Genomic DNA, 16,584 nt, shown 5'->3' with positions numbered 1-16,584 from the left:
AGCACTGACTGCCTGAAAGGCTATCAGAATTGCCGAAGGCATTCCGTACTTCACGTTAGTGAGCAGCAGGTACGCGAATGCGTTCGCTAGAGTCATGCTTCGCAGCTGGTCACCCGCTATGCGAATGAGGGCTGCCTCGAGCTCCACCAGGGTAGTCTTCTCGTCGGCGTCTGCGTTGAGGCACGAGTCGAACAACGATCGCAAGAACGTGCTCACCTCACTCCTCGTCCCGTTCCTCGCCATGAGCACGTCCAACTCAAACCTCGCATTCAATCTTGGAGGCCCGGGGGAAAAGTACATGGCCATCGGCATGGATTCATCAGAGCGCCTGGCTACAACGCCGGCGCAGATGAAGTTGTAGAAGCTGTCGCAAGGGTCGCTGCTGCCGTTCACGTACTGTGCTAGTGCCTCCACGTCACTAGGACAACAGAAGGACGAGCGATATCTCATAGAAGATTGCAGTGCCTCCTTGATGACTATGAAGCTTATGAACGCGGAGATGACGATGCACGCTGCACACGCAATCGCTGGAGCAGCTTCAACTCCCTCGCTTGGCTGGTTGATAATGATCGCAGGTGGCGCCGGAGCAGCGGATGAACGGCCAGAGTCCGGGGAAGCAGCGCGGTCATGTTTTGGCGCAGATTTTGATTGCGCTAGGACCGCACCTGTTGCCAAGCTAGATGTCGACGCCAAACGCGGGTGGGCTTGTGCCTCCTTTCGGCCTTTCAGCGCCTTGAACTTGGCGCCTGCTTCAGCTAGGAGGCGAGAAGACGGTTGAGTTGGCCCTCGGAGTTGAGCACCGTCAGTGGCTTTCGAAGCTTTGTCTGGCTGATGATCCTGCGCTGGTTTCACGCCTGTCACGGGCGACCGATCGGTTACACTGTCTGATGACTGGGGTGACGATGCACTTGCCACGGCATCTACCGGCTCCGGGTTTTGATACGACGTTCCTGGGTGGCCATGCTGGTAGCGCGAAGCGCTTTTCTTCTTCCGGCGTCGAGCATCGCTAGCGGATGTCGAAGCATCGTCTGGATTGTGGTGATCTTCACTTGGCTTCCCTCCAGTCGACAACATTGCGCTGCCCGGTGATGGTGAAGATGACGACTCAGTTACCTCAACATCTGCTAACTCTGCCGGTTGGGACGATGGCCTTCGCGAGTGAGAGTGAGAGGAGTGGGAGCTCGGAGCGCTTTTCTTCTTCTGGCGCTTGGCCATGGCGATGGAGGCTTCCCGATTAGCTTGGCAGCTCCCAACAGCGTGTTTCAACAAGTCAAATTGGTTCCTCGCCGAATCGAAGAGGCAACGTTTGAACAGCAACCTCGTTCTCGTTTCGAATTAATGACTATTACCCGCTATGACACCTGATAAAGCAGCATGCAGTAAGAGAAACATAGGAAGATGTTAAATATTAAAATGGATTAAAATGTAATTTACTATAAATGACAAAACAAAAATGAAACAAATTACTGAAGGTTATATTTCCACGACTTACCGAACAGCGCCAAAGTACGCTACAGCAATTGTGACGTTGGGCAGCCATTCTCCGTCATCTATGTTATTTGCCAGGTTGCATGCTCAGAATAAAAAATATTGTTCTCAGGAAACTCCTTGTAAAACTCCATAGATAAATTGAAGAATCACCATTGTGTGATCTCAACTTGTTCTCGAAATTAATGTTAACGTTATTTTTATTTTCCTTATTACTATTCATGGGCATCTTCTCACAGCCAGTTGCGTCACAGTGGGGCACCACCAGGACTAAACCGACCACTCAACACCGTATATTTAGCTAGAACAGTTTTCGTCAGCCATGAGTTCTCTGGAACCGTTGCGGACTGGTAGGATAGATCAGGGACCTCTTGTGGTGGGAGATCGCGATAGTGTCAAAGAGCTTGTTTCGCAGAAATACCGACGTCAGCATCGGTCACGTTGGTATTGAGCAAAACACCATCATCTTGTATGTGACTAAAAAATCAAGATTCAAATGAAATAATAAAAAATTACTCTATCTCCTGCTAAGGAGAACCATGTGTAGATGCGAAGCACGGGCGCTAATGCTTACACTGGCGGTGGCGTTGACACTGGCACTCATCGCGGCGTTGCTCAGGAAGAAAACCTGGGGAGACGCAAAGCACGCACTCATGGACCAATGTTTCCTATTGGAACATGGCAATCGCTGCTAATGAGCAATGAGAGACAGGAGATTCTTATTGGAAACAGATACCCGCCGTCCGTTTTTAGGTAACACACTCGCTACGGATTTGGATTGTTGAAGAACGCTAAGGAGAAATCTCCGACAGGTACCTGACTACCTTGGAAGTCAAGATCTAGCGCCTATACGTACGAGGTGACCAGTGAACGGTAGTGCAGCGTCAGCAGTCAGTTTTGTCAATCAAAAATTCGCTTCCAGACACTGCCTGCGTCGGCGTCACCAGGCGAGGGAGGGGAGAGCGTAGGAGATGCGAGAGAGGGGAAGGGACGCGCATGCGCACACAGGGAAGTCATGCCGTACACCGGATTGAGCTCGACTACAGGAAGGTTCGCATTTGGAATTTCCGGGTCGGAGTGAGTATCGATTGCAAGCTATATATATATATATATATATATATATATATATATATATATATATATATATATATATATATATATATATATATATATATATATATATATATATATATATATATTAATACGTGTATGGAACTGTCACCCCGACCCAGCTGAATTGGCACCCAAATCAAGAAGACGACAACGTGGTTGTAGTGGGTTGGACTCTCGAGCTTCTCCCGTTGGCCTGCATGACTGTGCGCTCTTTAAGCCGTTAGCAAGACCAGCTCTCGGTGAATAAATCTTCCCCGTAACATCTTTTGGTGGAAGGTGCTGGGTCTGTACCGCTCTGTTCGCCGTTACGTCGCATCTTGCGACCTCTGCCAGCGCCGAAAGAAGCCTACGACTCCCCCTGCCGGTCTTCTTCAACCTATTGAAGTTCCAGCCGAGCCATTTTATCGAGTGGGGTTGGACTTGCTAGGCCCCTTTCCTACTTCTACAACTGGAAATAACTATATTGCAGTGGCCACAGACTATGCCACTCGGTATGCAATCACTCGAGCGCTACCAACCAGCTGCGCAACCGACGTTGCCGACTTCCTGCTGTACGACATTATTCTCCAGCATGGCGCTCCGACTCACCTGCTCACAGACCGTGGTCGCTACTTTCTATCTCGTGTGGTTGATGATCTACTCCGATCTTGTGCTACCCGTCACAAATTCACCACATCTTACCACCCTCAGACTAACGGCCTTACGAAGCGCCTAAACCGCACATTGACGGACATGTCTTCCATGTACGTATCTACCGACCACACTGATTGGGACATAGCTCTTCCGTTCGTAACCTTCGCCTATAACTCGTCGAGTCATGAAACAGCGGGCTACTCCCCTTTTTATCTACTCTTCGGACGTCATCCCTTACTGCCCTTCGACACACTGCTTTCATCAGACCAGCCTTCCTCCACTTCGTACGCTCAGGATGCGATCACCCGTGCCCTCACAGCACGCGCGGTAGCGCGTGCTCGGTTATCGTCATCGCAGACAGCACACAAGTCTCTTTATGACCGTCGACATAGAGATGCCGTTTTTTTCTGCGGGATCTCTTGTTCTCTTGTGGCTCCCATCTCGACGTGTTGGCCTCTGCGAGAAACTACTATCGCGATACGCTTGGCCCTACCGAGTCATTCGTCAGGTCACACCTGTGACCTACGAGATTGCCGCTACCACAAACTCATCAGCTTCTGCACCCAGAACGGAAGTAGTCCACGTTTCTCGTCTCAAGCCCTACAATGCCGACTCGCTCATTTAACAGGCACCGAGACGGTGCCTTACGGGCCGGGGTGATGATACGTGTATGGAACTGTCACCCCGACACAGCTGAATTGGCACCCAAATGAAGAAGACGACAACGTGGTTGTAGTGGGTTGGACTCTCGAGCTTCTCCCGTTGGCCTGCATGACTGTGCGCTCTTTAAGCCGTTAGCAAGACCAGCTCTCGGTGAATAAATCTTCCCCGTAACAATATATATATATACCATAAAGCCACGAGATTTTTGTGTAAACTCCTTTGGAAAAAACCTGTACGAATGTCATGTAGGGGAAGGAATATCCTGTTGTGTCAGGGTTAAGCTGGCCGCGACGCCGACGAAGAAGTACGAAGCGCCGCAGCACGGCGACGCTGCCAGTGGCAGCCACCCACGACTTGGGCGCGGATCGTCGAGAGAAGAACGTCCGCCTTGAACGTCACCAAACCGCGCAAGGCGCCACATCACAATACAAACATGAATCAAAACTCAAAACGAAACTAAACGAACACCACAATACAGCATCTCCTTAACCCCTCATATATTGCGGGGAAGAAACGTAGAACCGCGTCATGCTTCAAAAGATGCGAATTGAGAAACGAGTGAGTGTTTTAAATGTCCACCCGTCATGAAGCACTCAGGCGTATTAAATCATCATCAGCACCAGAACCGTCAACTAAGTGAACAGCTCCGTAAGGCCCTATGGACGCGTAGAGGATGACCCTTCACCGATTCACAAAAGAAATTATTATGATGTAGTGGGCACTTAACTAAACTTTCGATAGGCATTCGATGATACTTTGAAACGGCCAATGTTATACGCGCACAGTCCTTTGTTACCTAACGGTGCGGTTGAGCCACGCACTGAGAACCGAAGCAGACTAGCAGTGCAGATGGCAATGCGTACAAGGCCTGATTACGCTATCGCAGTCTACTCTTGAAACGAAGCTTAAGCGTCCTTTCAATTCTTTTTTTTTTTTTTGCTGGCGAAGATGTTTGAGCCAGGCGTTATTTGTGCGGTCTATTCTGTGTGGCATCAGGTATGTCATACCAACGCCTAGAAACAATCTGCTTATAGTCTACTAAATCGTCCAGTTTCGCTATTTCTTTTCAAGTGAGTTAGCGTTCTCCACTTTCACGTCCCTCTTGCTTTCACCTTCTTTCCACGACTTGTAAAGAATATGGTAATAAAAAAACACACAGCGAAATTTACACGATTTCTAACAAGCACCTCTCAGACGGCCTCGTTTGATATTCTCAGTTCACACACACGCTTTGACACACATGCCTTCCGTATCCGATTGGTATATTGTATGCGTAAAAAATAGCTGATTTGTGCAAAAACTTGGTTTCAGCTGTTGCAGTGAGTCACTGAGCAGGCTGATCAGTATTCCACTACACGTTAAAATACTTCACTTATTTATTAAATAATGCCATTTGAAGTGTGGGAAAGACTTGTATAGGCATTTTGAACTAATGCGCATTTGCTCAGAATGCGTGGGACTGATGTCCCAAACACATACACTAAATTTACAAGTTAGCGCGCCGGAGACACAGCGCTCATAACTTTACATAATACGCGCACTGCCCAGTGCACTAACCATGTAAGACACTTTCGAAGAACCTTGCTTCTCTGCGCAAAAAAAAGGCATCACAATTCTGGCAAGCCACTGTCAGTCAACGGCGCTCAAGGTGCATGTTGCATATGCAGCAGCTATAATGCAAACATTCACGTCCACGGTACGTCGTGGCAACCTAATGCATAAAAACTACTGCAAGGCTACAGAAAAAAGTAACGTCATTATATTGAAAATGATGTTACGTTTCAGTCAACGCACACTCGCGTATTTTTGCCATTCGATCATTTCCCTGACACTGAAATGCTCTGGAAAAGGCCTGGTCGTACATCAGAGGTACGTCCACGATATCTTTCCCCGCGGGCCTCGAATACATCGGGCAGCGGTAAAACACCTCGCGCATGTAAAAGAACCGACTGTGCGACATGCTCCAATGTGCCCACGCCGGCTCCACCTTGTACCAGTCACGTTCCTCGAAACTCTTCCCGACGGATGAGAGAGCCAACGACGCAGCGACAACCTCGAGTTCGTCCTCCCGAGTGCCCAACGTCTTGACTGCCATCAAGTATCTGTCCTGAAAGCAGTTAACGAGGCCTTCAATGCCGGCCCTCGCTGCGCGAGACCACAACAGCTCGGAATCTCGTAAAACGAACGTCCAGATGGATTCGGCCAAGGCTTGAGCGATAACCGGAGTGTTGAAGATGTCGGTGTGCGTCGGATCAAGTCGCATGAAAGAATAGAGCACTGGCGAGATTACAATTGTGTCTCCGTTCTGGAGCGCCACATAGTTATAATCACGCCCGGGAGCTCCCACGCTATCGAAGGGCAAGCCACGCTGAGCCAAGCCCAGACGAGTCTCGTGTTCCGACGCGCGGCCTCTGAGAAGTTTTTGCATGAAGCTCTGCGCGAAGTGGATGCCCACGATGCTCGAGGGACTGGACATCTGGGGCAACACGAGGGTCATGCTGTCAAAGAACGTCTTCAAGAGTGACACGTCTTCGGCGCGAAATATCGAGCTCAACGTGCACTCCGACTTGATCGTCTTGATGATGGCGTTGACAACACGGGTGACCTGCTGACTACGTTCGGGAGTGATGAATTCTACCGCGTACATTGCGTTCCGCACGTTTGGCGTGAGATCTACTAAGTTCACGCAGAAATCTTTCTTGCTCGACAGCGCCGAATCCCACTGTAGGTCCATAATGAGGTTGCACGTGCTCGATGCGAGGAAGTACCCTGCCGCCGGGTCACCACTAGACGTGCTTAACATTCCAAACAGGGCGTCGATCCCACGTGTACCGATGATGTCGACGCGCGTAGTTTCATTGAGGCCTATTGATATCGCCTTCAGCGCCGTCGTCACGTGCCATCGTTTCAAAAGCTCGGTAGCGTTCGCGCCTGCGTAGCTCTCCAGAACGGCGTCTTTTTGGTAAACTTTCTCCGCCGAAATGGCATAAGCAGCGACTTCACTAGGCTTCGTCGCTTTCCTAAACATTTCATTAAGCTTCGCCACGGAGAAGCTTACGCATGCTTCCAGCGTGTTGTCGGATGTCTGGCATCCCTCGCGCCGATTCTGCGCAAATAAAATTTCGTCTAGCTCTTTGAATACAACCAAAACAACCGATGGAATACCGTACTTGATGTTCGTCAGCAGCAGGTACGCGACAGCACTCACGGGCATCATGTCTCGCAGGTGATCTCCAGCGATTTGAACGAGGGCTTCTCCGACCTCGTTTATAATACTTTGGGCATTGGTGTCCGTATTCAAGCACGAGTCGAAGAAGGACCTCAAGAACGTGCTCACCTCGCTTCTGGAGCCGTTGGCCGCCATCAGCACATCAAGCTCGAAGCTCGGATTCAATCGAAACGGAAGAGCTGAAGTGCTGTAGGACGCTGTCGGTCGGGTCGTCCGGCTTCGCTGCGCTACGATGTTGGAGCAGACAAAGTCAAAGAAGCTTTGGCACGGGTCGACGCTGGCATTGGCGTACAGTGCGAGAGTCTGAGCATCGCTCGGACAGCAAAAGGCGGAGCGGCCTTCGTGACTGGGTAAGTGTATCACTTCGCTAATGGTCAGGAAAGTCACAAACGCGGATATCACGAGGACAGCAGAGCACACAATGGCTGGCGCAGCTCCCAATCCGTCTGTCTTTTTCGTGTTGACCTCTTGCAGCTCTGAAGGGCGACTTTCATGGGCAGTACGCTGCGCTGCTTGCTCTGATGCCGCTTGTGTCCCAGCCACACTTGTTGACGATCCCAATGGCAACGGAAAACGTGTCTCCCCTTTGCTGCCTGTCCCCGCCTTAAACTTGGCTACAGAAAGCAGGGCGTGGGGTGGCACCTCGGTCAGCTTCTGAACCTGCGCATCGGCAACGACTGTCGGAGGTTCAACCGGTCGGTGGTGTTGCGAAGGCTTAGCTATTCGCCCTTTAGAATACCGTTCTCTTGGCAGGGACGATTTCTTTGTCAAAGTTGTCGCTTCAGCCACCGTACCTGCTGTTTGCACCTCGTCTTCGGGCACAGAACCACGTGAAGCCTGTGAACGAGGGCGGGTGCCATGCTTCTTTCGATGTCCGCCCATTGAAGAACCTTTCAGACCGCAAGGACGAGTTTGTGAGGTGGTTCAGGCCTTCAATGAACAGGAGTCTGCAGCACGTTGAAACACTGTAGCGTTCCAGGGACCTTCTACTTCTTCTTCTAAGGTCGCGTGGCGCGAGATCTCGCGGCTTATTATTTCCTGCAGTGGGTTCGTGCCAGTGTCAGAAAATTTCATCATCCTATTCACTTTTATTCCACGGTAAAACATCTCTTGAACATTGTACATGTATAGCCGAAGTCATTTTCAAGCTATTACTGCAGGCCTGTGAAAAATATCAGTGCATCGTTAATGCTTGAAGCGTGTAGCCGATAACTTGAGCTCGGGTAAAGCCAGCCGTTTTTGTCTGAACGGCATAAATTAAAAGTATGCGCGCGTGCACGCTAAAAAGTAAAGGAGAATTAAGGAGGGTAATCGAGGTTGCTCATTTAGAGTAGTAACTAACCAGCCACAGACATTGCACCATTTTGGGAGCGATAGAGTAACCGCGCTCTCGCAGGTTCCCCGCAAACGAGCAACAGGTTTTTTTTTTTTTGCGCAAAAAAAAACTCAGTTTATATTTACTTAACCAGCCTTTCGAAGAGCGTGCAGGCATTTTATTAGTTGTACAATCGATGTGCAATCCCCACAATCAGAAATACATTTCGGGAAATTTACAGCAAACACAGTGGATTCGAACTCACAACCACTCCGTTAGCATGCGCGTACACTATAGCCACTACACCACAATGCACTACGGCACCATCTGAAAGGAAACAGGCATCTGTAGGCACTGATGGGTCGTTTCCACACGGCGTGAAAATTCCTGCAGTTACCATAAAAAATGGTCTTCTTACTCCACAAGGAGTAAAGTGCCCCTTTTTGCCGTGCCGTGAGCAATCTTTTGCGCACATTTCGGCTTTCGGAGGAGCGAAGACCCACTTTAGGGATAACTGCGCAGTTCCTTTAGAAAACGTTTTTATAGTGTGTGGGCACGCGCACGTGGTTAGTTGTTTTATCTGTTCACGTTAACGCCCGGTATTTTTTCGTAGACACGTATGCAGACACGAACGTTTAGTCCACTTCCAAATGTTGATCATATTTAAAGCTTGACGCTGGATCCTCAGGCTATAAAAATGCGTCTTAGGCGCCAGGGATACACAGTGTTCCGCGTTTTGCCCGGCTTCCGTCCAAACGTAGCTTTCATCTCATTAAAAGCAAAAAAAAAGGCATTAGTTCAATACATCTAGCAAAGAGGAAACAGGGCGGGGCAATTGCCTGCAAATCTAAGGCTACAGACCCTCCGGCTGTACAACACCCTAATCGTCAATTATTATAAGGTATTTTCTGGACAGTGCCTTCTTTCCACGTAAGCCTGGCTTTTTCTGAAGGGAACCGCGTAGTCTAATTGCTGCAAAAGCGCTACACGTGAAGCTCAAGGCGACTTCCTGTGAAGTTCACCTTGACCACCATGATTAATCGCAAGAGTATTATTTCCAGTAACTCGCACACCTATGATATCAGTCGAGTAACGGCGTTTCCTACTTAACAGTACGACTGCGTAATCAGCGACTTGAGAAGTCGAATCAAGTATAAAGCATACTCACAATTAAATGAGAGGCCACCACACTGATAGAAGTCAGACATCGCCAGAGAGCCAAGTGTTATCTTCTGAAAACTGCCCTCCTTAACGTCAGAGGAAGAACTGCTATGAACTTGCTTTGTCTTGCTAGGTCTGGCGCTCCTCTCTCGTGTGGTCGCATCAGGCGATGTTCTTGAGCGTCGCAGGAAAAGCGTAAAGGCGAGCTTACTTTCTCTCTTCAATGATAGCATATCTTACCCCCGTATACTAGACGTCCCTTCCGTGAACGCGTATAACTTTGAATTGAAAAAGACGATGGGAGCGCCGTCTCTGGGCAGAGCAAGTCACTACGTATCAGCCATATCGGAGGCCATGCAGCGATAATCTGCAGCGATTCTTGGGAAGCGCCGCGTCATTGTAACATCGCAGTGAAGCACGGAATTCGAGTCGAGAAGAGTTAGTGAATACGGGAGTTCGAGTTCTGCAGATGACCCCGGCGCTGTGACGATTGGACGAAATGGCGTGCCAAGGTGATAAGCAGAATTCGCCACGACATTCATCCTTTTAGCATGTCTTAGAGCTACAAACTGCGCAGACAGAATCAAACGGGTATGGTTAAAAAAAGAGAGAAGACGACGGCCGGGGGGCTTCGGCTGAGAAATTTTATTGCGTTCCAGGGTAGATTATCAGTAGCAATGAAAATCAACGCTGCACTGTTTCTAAGATGGTAAGTTTGCTGCATTCAGCCTCTAGCGTAAAAAGAACTAATATTTGAGCACCGTGCAGCTGAAAAGTTGGATGCAAAAGTCACGACTCACAAATATGATAATCTTCGTCGGAGTTGTACGTGTCATTGACAACTGTTTGAATGGAATCGCGAGACGGGGTGCGCAAGTAGGTGACCCTGCCACTGACGCTGTATGAGAATGCGTCAAGCGAATCTATTTATGCCGACAGCATTTCACGATTTTTCTTCGCGCAAACGTGAACTTGCGGTGTCTCTGACGCCGCAATGAGCTGATCAAAAATGAAGCCTTTCAATATATGCGTTCCGAGATCTGCCAACCAATTATTACGACTTCAACGCGAGTGCGATTTGAAAAAAAAAAAAAAGGCAGATTCCACGTAAAGTAGGAATCGATGATATGAGAAGCACGAGAGAGAAATGTTGATATATCACTTTAAAATCAGCACAACGTTACGAGGTGGAGGTAACTGATGCCATACATGACTTCCGTGTCATGAATATCATGTTTTGATATGTCGTTTATCTTCGCCATCTATTCAAGTCCCGTGATACCAAATTTAGTATATGTGTAGCTAGCAAATAGGCCGCGAGCACGCTATGATCGTGGTATGTTGTCATGCTCCTACAAGACAAGCTTGTCAGGATTATCATATTCATACATTTCGTCATACATTGACGTCACGTAGCACCAAATTTGGTATATGTGGAGCTAGCGAAACGGCCGCGAGCGCATCATGAAGAGCCCAATATACTCCAATGTTGCGTTGATGCGCGCGCACACCGGGGGGGCAGCGACGCTATACGTTAGCAAAACGCGAGCACTGACGCCAGGCGCGACCAGCGTCCGACGGCAACCACCGCGAAATGCGACATGCTGCATTTCGCGCCGATGCGTTACCCAGACAACACTGCGTCTCCCACATTCCGTGGCGGAGGGACGCCAGACGCGCTGAAATGCGCATGCGTCAAAGCAACGCAGCGCGGCGCGCGCCTGCGAGTATAAGGCAGCATAGAGTTTCTCAATATACACTAGAGAGAACTCTGGCGCTAGTGTCTATGGGAGCTGCACGTTTGCAACACACGGCGCTTCAGGGAGCATGGGAATGATGGGTAGTACACACATTTGTCTAATTTTTGTGTTTCTGGCCTGCTTCTGGCTCCGTGTGTGTCCGTGTGGCTTGAAGCTGTTTTTTTTGTGAAAACTTAAATTAGCAAATGTTCACCGTTTGCACTTCACAACGTTTTTCTTTTAAGCTTTCCATTTCGAATCAAGTCACTAAGTTGAAAAGGGTTTGTTTTTTATTTCAAAACAAAACGGAAACACAGCAATAAACGATGCCGCAAGTCCGATTCGCCGCCCGCAAGTACGAAGCTTAGGCAAATGTGTGTACTACCAATCATTCCCATGGTCGCTGAACGATCGCAGCTCCAGAGTGCCCTCTAGTTAATTTTGGGTAACTCTATGTATGGCAGGACCGGCGCCTGGCGTGGCAACGCCGGCGTGACGGGACAAAATGAACGTCGGCGAGCAGGCGCACCACGTCACGTCGAAATGTATTGGCGTCTTGACAGTGGCGTGCAGTCATGTTCTCACATGACACGCATCTCATGATTGTCATGTTTGCACTAGTCACATACCTTGGTCATCCATTGGCGTCGCGTAATACCGACTTTGGTACATGTCAAGCTAGCGAAACGGACGTGAGCGCATCATGTAGTCATGCTGTTACATGACACGCATCTCATGTTTATCATGTTTGCACCAGTATCATACCTTCGCCATCTATTCATGTCCCGTACGGCCGCAAGCGCATCATGAGCGTGGAACGTAGTCATGTTGTTACATGACACACATGTCATGATTTTTAAGTCAGGGTCTGTCACTTGTGTTCACCATGCAATGATGTCATACAATACCAGTTTTGCAACATGCCGTGTGAACGAAACCACGGCAAGAGTGGCGTACCAACTTTTTCGCAAGTGGAAGTTGGGGGGGGGGGGGGGGAGGCAAGCTTACTTTACTCATCAACCACATATACATATATATATATATATATATATATATATATATATATGTGTGTGTGTGTGAAAGAAACCAAAGCGGGAATATCGGCAAAATATTACTATATTGTAACACAGCCTCGTAACAATTTCATTCTCCCGTAGAAACATAATTGAGTAATTACTGCTGGATTGAAAAACTACACTCTATTTCTTGGTTTCCCCAACGTGCAGCCAAGAGTGACCACTGTCGAAAGTGGTGGGGCTCAGCCCCCCATATTTTCTCAGTGGGGGCTCGCGCCCAACTTGCCCCCCCCCCCCCGGCTGGTACGCCTATGACTGCAGGATCATGAAATGTAAATCATGACATCTATGATATACATGTTATGACTAGTCAAATATGTTCTTCATACAGTCACGTAATGCCATACCAAGTTTGTTATCGATACCATTATGTAAACGGCCAGGAGAGCTAAAAGCCAGAGGCAGATAGATGACAGACAGACAGACAGAGACAGACAGACAGACAGACAGACAGACAGACAGACAGACAGACAAGGCAAGGCAAGGCAAGGCAAGGCAAGGCAAGGCAAGGCAAGGCAAGGCAAGGCAAGGCAAGGCAAGGCAAGGCAAGGCAGGCAGGCAGGCAGGCAGGCAGGCAGGCAGGCAGGCAGGCAGGCAGGCAGGCAGACAGACAGACAGACAGATAGATAGATAGATAGATAGATAGATAGATAGATAGATAGATAGATAGATAGATAGATAGATAGATAGGTACACTCAAAGTCACCGAAGTTCAGTGAGAAATGCTTTGAATTTGATACATTTACGCATTAGCATCCGAAAAGCAAGAAGGCTTGGATGGTGCCTGCCGCTACTCAAGCCGCGTTGAGTGCACCACACTTACCTCCGACGACACCATGACAATAAGCACCATCAGCAAGCAGCGGAATCGCCAGGGGACTGGTATGGGGATTTCAACTAATTTTTTTTTAGGTGTGCACACACACGTGGACATATGAAATCACATGCACAAACATTCATAAGCGGCGTCCAGCATTTTCCCCCTCTGCCTCCCTCAAGAACTTCAGAATGCGCCCCCTGACGTTCAGCTTAGCAGCGCACACAGAACATGTGGCGTTACTCTTTTGAAAGCGTACTGCATGCTTTTCAGATGACAACCCAAATCAAATACGGCGCCATTCACTTCCACCTCGTCGTGCGGCACTGCATGTGCCGCGTAAGGTGCACGGTTAGCGCAAAAAAAATGGCGGCGGAGGATAAAAAAATGGTGCTATCTCCTGCAACTCCTGCAGTTTTCCCGACTCAGCATGACTCAGCGCCATCGGTGGAGAGGTGGGAACGACGGATGAAGAAGAAGTCGAGTAGAGACGAAAGCTCGAAGTGGCCGAAGAAGCAGGGGTAGCACGAGAATATTTTCATCAGGAGGGGGAGGGGGATGACAAGTGAGTTCCTTCAGGTGGGCAGGTAGGCTTGGAACAGATGCGCTGTTTTGAATATGCTTGGTCTATAGGGGGCGCACGCACCCTTAGTTAACTTCTGCTGTTTGGAAGAATGTGCAAAAGGGGGAAAAAAGAAACAAACCACGGGAAAACCCGCCCAGAAAGTAGAGCAAATGTCCATGCAGACAGCGAAGACAGCCTGAGCACATTATGCCAGTAGCTACGCACCTATATAGAGATCGGCTCTACGCGGCAGCAAGGAGCCATGTGTCAGTGTAGCTATGTGCGCTTGCTATCGCTCAGTAGCAGATCGATTCGTAGATGTCTATGTATACGTCGATAAACACTTGGACGAATCATTCGTTTAATCTGCCGCCGTGAGTGTCTGCAGCTGTTTGTTCGCTGTCATAGTTTCAAAATGTTCATTGGCATCGCGAGATTAGAACTTGGTGCCTACGGTGTATTTGTTGAGTTTGTAGCGTTATGCCGCTTTTCCAACAGACGCATAGTGACGAGGTTTGCTCATTTAATATAAGTTTATGACTCATGAGCCACAACTTGTGCTTCGTGAGAAAACACATCTTGCAGATAGCAGACACTGTTATGCCTATCTCAGTCAAATAACATTGGCAGCCGTGTGCGGCAGAGGGAGTTTCGAAGCGAAGCTTGGGGTCATTTTCTCAGCCGCCCGTTTTTTCATACAGATTCCAGCGCATACCCTCTTCGGAGCGGCCGGCAACCGCTGTTCGACGTCGAACAGACGGCATGCTATCGTCCAATAGCCGACTGAAATCAAGAGCGGCATCTGCATCAGATGCGCATCTTGCGACGAGGGGTCACCACGTATTGGTCCCACCCTCTGTTGAGCCCAGAATTACACAATGAGCCACACTCGTGCAACAGTAACCAACAGGAGAAAGCAATTGCGTTTCATCACATACGTTCGAGCTGATGACAAGTGCTGACATGGGCGTGCACACAGGGGAGGGCACGGCGGGCAACTGCCTTCCTTAGTCACTCTAAAGGGGAGGGCCCAAAGTTTCACTCATATTTCAGGGGGAGAGCATTGCAAAAAGCATTTACCCCCCCCCCCCTTTTCAAAGGGGAACCCTGCACAGGCCTATGTGTGCTGACTTGACTCATTTCACCCATGCCATCCCTCCCAGTGTAGTTTCCAGAGTGCTCATGGGGTCGAAAGAAAGTCCATAAAGCGCACGACAGGCTCCTGTAACACCGCCACGTTTCGACAGGAGGAGGAATAAACTTTATTATAAGAAATCAGCAGGTTCAGGTGGCCGGGCCTAGGCCTCCTATGAGGAGACGTCAAAACTTGCCTCGACAGACTCAACAAAGTTTCTCGATCGATTCGTGAGGCAATCCACTGCAATATTGAGGTCACTCAATCATCACGCCTACAGCGGTGTATAATTCACGTAATCCATCAGTGCATTGAAAAATATTCGTCAGTAATAACAGCACACCATGTATGATGGCAAGGGAAGGCCAGTGCCAACTATCAACTGGAAATTTTAATGATGGAACAAAACTATCTTTGTTCACTTCTGCAATGTGCAATAAATATTAAAACTTGAAGAGATCAAATCAGGCTGTGAATGTCCTCGACACCATAGAAAACCTAGATGGTTCAGTCAGCACGGCTGTTTGCCGCATAAGCTCTGTCGTGTGTGGTTGGCTGGCAGCCAAGATGTCGAGAAAGGCGGACCATGTGTCAGCACTCTGTAACAAATTAAGATGAACAACATGAAGAATGTAACACTCGAAGTGATTGAAAACAAATATTTATGATACCCATTTTCTTCAGGACAACAAAGAATGTTTAGAATCTCGCCAATCAGAGAATAATGAAATGGTAACACAGACAACGCTGTGAAATATTTTTACAATGATATTTTTTTAGAATGAACAGCGCTATAGAGGCCATACATGCAACACATGCCATAAACAGTGGCAAGTGTGATAGGGATTACCGTAATTACTCGAATCTAACACGCACCTTTTTTCCGGTTAAGCGCGTTCATAAATCGCATGCGCGTTAGAATCGAGTACGAACGAAAAAATTACGGTCAATCTATTGCCATCGGCAAATCCAAAATGGCCGCCCCCTACGTGTGTCGGCATGTCGCGTCGGCCATTTCTGCCTATGTGTTTCCCGAGTGTGGCACTTCGTACGTGTGCTGAGGAGTTCGTCATCTAGTAGTGCATTAGCATCGACGGTGTGGAAGGGCCGACTCCAAAAACTTGAGTGCACCACGATGCCGCTTTTAAAAGAAAAGTCATCGCGTGTGCAGAAACGGACGGAAATCGGGCCGCATCGCGGTCGTTCGGAGTTCCTGAAACGTGCTTGCGGGACCGGCGGAAACAAAAGCAGAAGATTGTCGACAGCAAAGCTTCACGCAAAGGCTTAAGTGGACCACAGCAGGGTCGGCTTCCGCAAATTAAAGAGCTGCTCGGCGAGTATGTGCTTGAGCAACGAGTGGCACAGCGGCCCGTGACGACAGAACTGCTCCAAGTGCAGCTATGCAATTAGTCTTAGAAAACGGTCTAATGCGGAGCCAGTTTAAAGCGAGCAGGTGCTGGCTAACTAACTTTATGAAGAGTAAAAGCTTTTCCCTCCGAAGAGAACATGCATATGCAAAAAGTTTTGCGGAGGAGTACGATGAAAAGCTTCACAGTTTTCAGAGGTTCATCCTAAACTTGCGGCGCAACAACGGCTATCTGCTTGGGCAAATTGGGAATGCCGATCAGACGCCTCTTTACTTCGACATGC

The 16,584-nt window shown here is 48.7% G+C and overlaps 2 protein-coding genes across 2 annotated transcripts in view; both read right to left on the bottom strand.

The window, feature by feature from the left end:
• LOC142793044 (uncharacterized) overlaps positions 1 to 9,988 on the bottom strand; it is a 121,997-nt gene extending 112,009 nt beyond the window's left edge. Inside the window, exon 1 of the mRNA XM_075885729.1 lies at positions 9,610 to 9,988. The gene's annotated coding sequence lies outside the window, so the exon portion shown is untranslated. The remainder of the gene's footprint in view (positions 1 to 9,609) is intronic.
• Positions 9,989 to 15,283: 5,295 nt separating this feature from the next.
• LOC119169378 (uncharacterized) overlaps positions 15,284 to 16,584 on the bottom strand; it is a 44,258-nt gene continuing 42,957 nt past the window's right edge. The window contains exon 16 of the mRNA XM_075887173.1: positions 15,284 to 15,533. Within this exon, the coding sequence (XP_075743288.1) occupies positions 15,399 to 15,533 (135 nt within the window). The 3' untranslated portion in view covers positions 15,284 to 15,398. The remainder of the gene's footprint in view (positions 15,534 to 16,584) is intronic.

The sequence above is a fragment of the Rhipicephalus microplus genome, chromosome 2, assembly GCF_043290135.1.
Source record: "Rhipicephalus microplus isolate Deutch F79 chromosome 2, USDA_Rmic, whole genome shotgun sequence".
Classification (NCBI taxonomy): Eukaryota; Metazoa; Arthropoda; class Arachnida; order Ixodida; family Ixodidae; genus Rhipicephalus; species Rhipicephalus microplus.
The sequence above is the reverse complement of the archived record's forward strand: the minus strand, read 5'-3'. Positions and strand labels throughout refer to the sequence as shown.